Source organism: Rhyacophila brunnea, unplaced genomic scaffold (assembly GCF_057557595.1).
Source record: "Rhyacophila brunnea isolate RB1 unplaced genomic scaffold, BYU_Rbru_1.0 scaffold_9, whole genome shotgun sequence".
NCBI classification, from domain to species: Eukaryota; Metazoa; Arthropoda; class Insecta; order Trichoptera; family Rhyacophilidae; genus Rhyacophila; species Rhyacophila brunnea.
In genome coordinates, this window is record NW_028233361.1 from 18,966,301 (window position 1) to 18,972,300 (window position 6,000).

General features: G+C 33.2%; 1 protein-coding gene across 1 annotated transcript in view; it reads right to left on the reverse strand.

Moving 5' to 3' along the window:
- The window catches only part of LOC147063359 (uncharacterized), a 42,388-nt gene extending 37,730 nt beyond the window's left edge, over positions 1-4,658 (reverse strand). The window contains exon 1 of the mRNA XM_085959660.1: positions 4,486-4,658. Within this exon, the coding sequence (XP_085815786.1) occupies positions 4,486-4,530 (45 nt within the window). The 5' untranslated portion in view covers positions 4,531-4,658. The remainder of the gene's footprint in view (positions 1-4,485) is intronic.
- Between the last annotated feature and the right edge of the window lie 1,342 nt (positions 4,659-6,000).

The following is a 6,000-nucleotide window of genomic DNA, read 5'->3' on the forward strand; positions in this document are numbered from 1 at the left end:
TTACACACAAGTGCAGGATATTTTCAATCAGGGTCTTCAAAAGTTGTTGTTGGGTAGTTCCCAGTATAATCTCTCGTTTGTTATTTCACGGTAGACGCCGGTAAGGGTGTGGAGATATGGCGGGTGGTTGTGGGAAAGCATATTATGTATTTTCCTAATTTAAAATAAGGTAAATGTTATTATAATTTGTCATAAGAATAGTAATGATAAATTAAAGACGGGAAGGCTTTTTTGCAATATGTAATATTTTAGCATGCGTGTGACATTTTCGATATTGAAATACTAAGGAAAGATATTATATTCTCTTACATATCTACAGTAAAGATTTTTTTCATTATGGTAGCCAGGAATCAAAATTCTAACTGATATTGTAACACCGAACTGGCATACATAATAGACAATGTGTACACACGTTACTAGTGGTAAAGTTCGCCTTAACAGTGGACTGCCAGAATAGAAACGAAAATTAGTGATAAAAAACAACATAGAATAATTTTATTATAATTCAGTTTAGTTTAGAGAACTTTTGTAATAATTAGTATGTAATCCGTATTTTATCTGAGGAAATAGATTATGCTAGTTGGCGTTATAAAGATAAAATAGTTACCTATTTTTTGGCTAATAGAGATGTATCAGTTTGATAATAATAAAAAAACAATGCCAGTCCGTTTATCATTTGAATTTTATGAGTTGTATTTAATTCACACGTAATACATTTAGCTTTTCGGGTTCCCATTGCTTATCTAAGTTGTAAGTAAAATTTATTTAATTAATTAGAGCTTTTGGAAGATGTTTCATTCTCATAATATAATATTATGAAGAAGATAAATGATTTCGTTCATTCATACTAAATTATTAATATTATCTCAGACATGAAACCATAATTAATAAAATTCGTGTTTTTATTCGATTTACTTATGTGTATTTGATAATATATCCTTAAAAAATCAGAATTTTGCGATTCGATAATCAAAAGTATTTTTTCTATAATATAATTAATAAAATGAGATCAATTTAAAAAGCAGAAAACGCAGTTTTCTCTAAAGAAAGTAATTGCTCAACAGTGCATAGGTAAAAACACAGTTTAATTTACATTTATAAGACAATTATATTTCCAGCCTAATAAGAAGATTTCTTTAATTCAAATTTAATTACTAGACTATTATAACAGCCGATATAGTAGGCAATTATGCAATACAATATAAACTTTTTGGAAATACTGGTGACATTGACAAAGTGGAAAAATCATAACCAGGACAAAATAGGTATTTAACACAGAGGACAATAATTTTACCAATGAAATGGAACTACCCGCATGTCTATCAAGCGAAGACAAAATATTTATAATATCTATAGAAGATTGGGAAGAATTAAAGGGTAGATTTTTTTTGGTTTTACCCAAATTCTACTTTTGGTAATCAATATCCCACCGACTTAAAAGTGCACTGGTGTCAGAGCGTTGGAGCGGAGCTCAGAGCAGGGGCACGGAGCAGTGGAGCAATAGGGTTTTACCCGGAGTAGGAATGGAGCAGGAGCACTGAAAATTTGTAGTACTCCTGCTCCGAATGTTCATTTTATTATTACATTTTCATCCTAAAATCAGATGAAAATATTATATTTGACGCTTTGCAAAACTGGAATTATTTGAAATACACCAACACTGCCGAGTGATAAATAAGCCTGACTTGCTTTTTTTTTTACAGAAAAGGTAGATAATAAAGACGATTTGCTGTCAGGATTTTGTTTATAGAATACGAATAATAAATCTTATTTCAAAACTACTTATTTTTAAAATGTTTAATATTTATATAAGTACATATAATACATATTAAAACCCGGTTTTACCCGGAGCGGAGCAGACTCTGGAGCGGAGCTGGAGCAAGTATTAGGTCCCGGAGCGAAGCAACTCAAAAAATGGTCCGCTCCAACACTCCGACTGATGTAGTTTATGGCGGTAAAATCAGCATGGAGACATTCTATGGACGCATCCAAGACCCTCAGTGCATTGTCGTTGGTGATGACACATTGATTAAAATTTTTAAAAGAAACTTAGCGTCAGAATTGGCAGAAATAATTTAAAGTTAAATACCATATACTTGGGTACTTTTATGTTTGGGTGGTTGACTGCAAAATAAGACGACATACATTGCTCGTATAGCGGAAAGGCAGACAGTATAATAATAATTACAAGGTACAGGTGAGTTTCGTACACATGTTTTGTTTCCGTAAAAACAGAAGTAATTTTGTAGTTACAGCACGTTATTGTAATTGTAATATAATATCTGATCCAAACGAACAGTTACACCTTGTGAATAGTTAATAATGAATCATTTATTTTAATGATGGTATTTATTGTGTTAGGCTATCCGATAAAGCTCTTTTATTCAGAGCTTAACAACTTAATTCTAATGGGAGATTGATTATCATAAATGTATTAAAATATGTACTGTAAGTCAGTATATTATTAATATTATTATCCTAAATACAGAATATAATATATGAAGCGCCTAGTTCCAAAAGCCCCTAAAACGGTTTTTGAAAATTTTTAAGTTAGATATGTATTTAGATGGATATTTTTGTTACCTATATTATGGCTAAAGATTGAACTTTATGAAACGCCAAAAACCGTTAATAGGTAGATATGATCAAAAATTAGGGTAAATTTCAAAACCCGCTAAAATGGGTGGGTGTGATTTTCAAATACCCCTAAAATGCAAAACCAAAATACTCTTTAGAATGTAACGAATTAAAAAATAAATACATAAAGTTCACAGATTTAATAGATATGATTTTTTCTCATTTTTCCCCATACCACCTAAAATCGTTTTTCCTATTTTTCTCAGAACTACTTAAAACCGTTTTAGGGGCTTTTGAAACTAGGCGCTTCATATATTGGCCTTTACAAATATGTATCATTAAAGAGTATAACAAGAATTTGTTGGTAGACCTCTGTTCAAGCCATTAGGTCCGCACGCTGGACCCATTCCTGGAATCCCATGAATTCTAATGGATTTAAGTTATGTACTGTTCGATTAAAGTAGTTTTTTGCATCCCGGGCTTCGACTTTCGGCATCTTCAGGCACTATGTGCACTCACCAAAAGGTAAATACACACTGACAACGAATACAGTTAATTTTAACTTGTAAAGAGAAGGCATGCTTAATCTTGACGTGAATTTGAAATTTTAAAACATTTTTTCGCACCTGTTTAACTAAGATATCTGAGAATATAGGTAATTGGACCACTGGTATATTGTATATGCTGTGTATTCGGTGCATGTTCTTCAAAGGGAGGAGGTGTGCGTTGGTAACTTTCAACATACGCCACCATCCCTATTTGCTAATGAAGAATTTATTGTACATGAGAATGCGAACGATACGTCTAATGACACTGGATGCGGCGTCGAAGCCCTGGTAGACATTTTCAGGCACACTTATTTGTCTTCTCCGTATGTACAATGATGGTTAGAGATAACCGCACTGACTCCTGGCCAACACACCGGTCAATTTTTGACTGGATGTGGTGGCTTCGCTGGCAAGCTTCATGAGCATGGACTTGTTCGTCTACCAACATGTCCATGTAGCTGAGAAGTTCGAAATGCAAACCACATACCTTGGAAATATCCAGAAATATGTACCGAAAGACAAGAGTTACTTCAGTCCGTAAAACCAGCTATTGGGCCCATTGGGCCGACCAACCTGATAAGTTAACTAAGACCACTTTTATTGCTTAAAAAAATCTCAATACGATAATGCGACCATGAAGAACTCTTTACTTAGATCTTTCAGCAGTTTTATATTTTATTGTTTAATTTTTTCAGTTTTTCTTTAAAGTCACGCAAACTCAGTAAAAGCACACTTGAGTGCATTGGTTAACTGATCTTAAGACAATTCCGGATATAAACAACAGGTTATGCTTCATATTTAAAAGCAGGGCCTCGTGCTACGCCCAATTAAGATCGCGTGTGATGCAGGGTGATTGGTTTGCAATTTTATACCTTTGCCGTAGTGCGGTGCCGTATCTATACTTTTTTCTAACATTTTTTCACACTTTCTTGGAGAACCAAACTTAAACTTGAAGAATAAATTCGCAACATAAAAAACTCACCTGTATTATGTGATTCGCTAAATTATTTAAGTAGTATCATGGGGTTGCTGCCAAAAGTTGGTAAGTGGATAATTTAGGTACATATTTAGAGTTAACAACGGATTATATTTCTATAAATATAAATATGAATGCTAGAAAAAAATTAAGGTGATCAGATATAATAGCACATGCATATAAAACACAAATTAATTAACATTATTCCTGATTTTGTAGGGAATGTGAAAATTTCAAATTGCAATTACTCCATAACATGGTTTCGAGACTTACTAACTTTTGGCAGAACCCACGATACGTAGTACAAAATATTAAAAGAAGGTTTTATTATTTGGGTAACGTTTTAATGGATTATCAGTTATAGATTAGTTAAATTCTTCTTACCAATGTGAGAGAGATGACCAGTATAGATGTCCGGAAGAATATCATCTTGTGAATTATTATCGCTGTCTTCTATTCGCGGTCTACTTGAGGAGTTGGTTTGTCACAGGAGGGTTGTTAAGTGAGCGCATTACACGGTTCAACACTGTTACGGGACTCTTGATTGCGGTAAACAATCTTTCTACTCAACGTCTCGTTAAATTATGATCTAAACTCCCAACAACAATGCTTGTTACACGTCAAAAATTAAACACACTGAAAATATTGTTCAGTAGGCAATTATCACATGGGTTAACTAGGACTAGCTCATCAAGAACGATTTTTTATGTTGTTAACTTTATATTTTGACAGAATTATTATTGCAGGTAGGTACTGTAAAAAATGATTATTTATGTATATATTTATTATCCTATAGTGATTGTAGTCCAAAGAATATAATATGCTTAAAACAACTAATGAGAAATTTACGTATTTATAATAATAGACAATAATTATTAATGTATGGTTTGAAGTTGGAGTGTCTAAAGATATTGGTAACAAAATACATTGTTAGTAGGTATTGATAGTTACAGTTAGTCAATTTAATATAATATAATACTAATATGTAATAATCATATTATGCGCCACCCAATGAGGGCATTTAGTAGTCGTGGGTGAGAGGTCACTACTTAAGGGTTGGGACGGGGACTGATATAATGTGAAGATATGTGACGACAGGAAGCGCCAAGGATAGCTGCCGCCCGGGTGCCATCCCAAAACCCCCCTCCCCCATTGTTGGTGAAAATATGACAGAAGTCAAAGAAAAGTGGAAATACTTATTTTTAATACTTATTAATTTTTTACCAATTAAATAATATAACATTCTGAATTATAATGTCAAGTAGGAATCTTAAATCCATGGACAAGACGTATCGATGTAGCACAGTAGCACAATATTTATTTATAATAAAATTGCGCCGCAGTCGACTTTTTTCAACATAAAGTTTATTTTATAAAATATTATTTTAATAATGTCATGGGTCTAGGGTTCGAACCTTTTCGAACACATTTTCAATGCGTTTGTACCCAGAGTAGGTATGGACGTATTAGGTTGAGCAAGTAGCTTACATCTATTTCTCGTAAAAACGAAAAAAAAAACTGTTAAAACAACACTTCGTGGAGGCCCATATAATCTTAGGATCGGACATGGTATTTTTTTTAATATAATCATAAAACTGTTTTTTTTTACTTTTACCGCCCTTTGAATCCTGCTGCTGAGTGTTTCGCACCCCTAAAACCCCCGTTTGGCGCGCCCCTGTGTGATGAATAGGTTAGGGGGTTGTAAAAAAGTTAAATCACAAAACCAAAAAAATACTTTTGAGGATAAAATCTGACTGAAATTGATCATTTTCAATTGAATTTGTTTTCTAACGATTTGAGGGTGATGTCAATAATGTGAAGTAATTTGGACAGTGAGGAAGAAAAACTTTTGTGATGAAATGTGGCGATGGAGCAAGGGAGCTGGGAAAATCGTGTGAC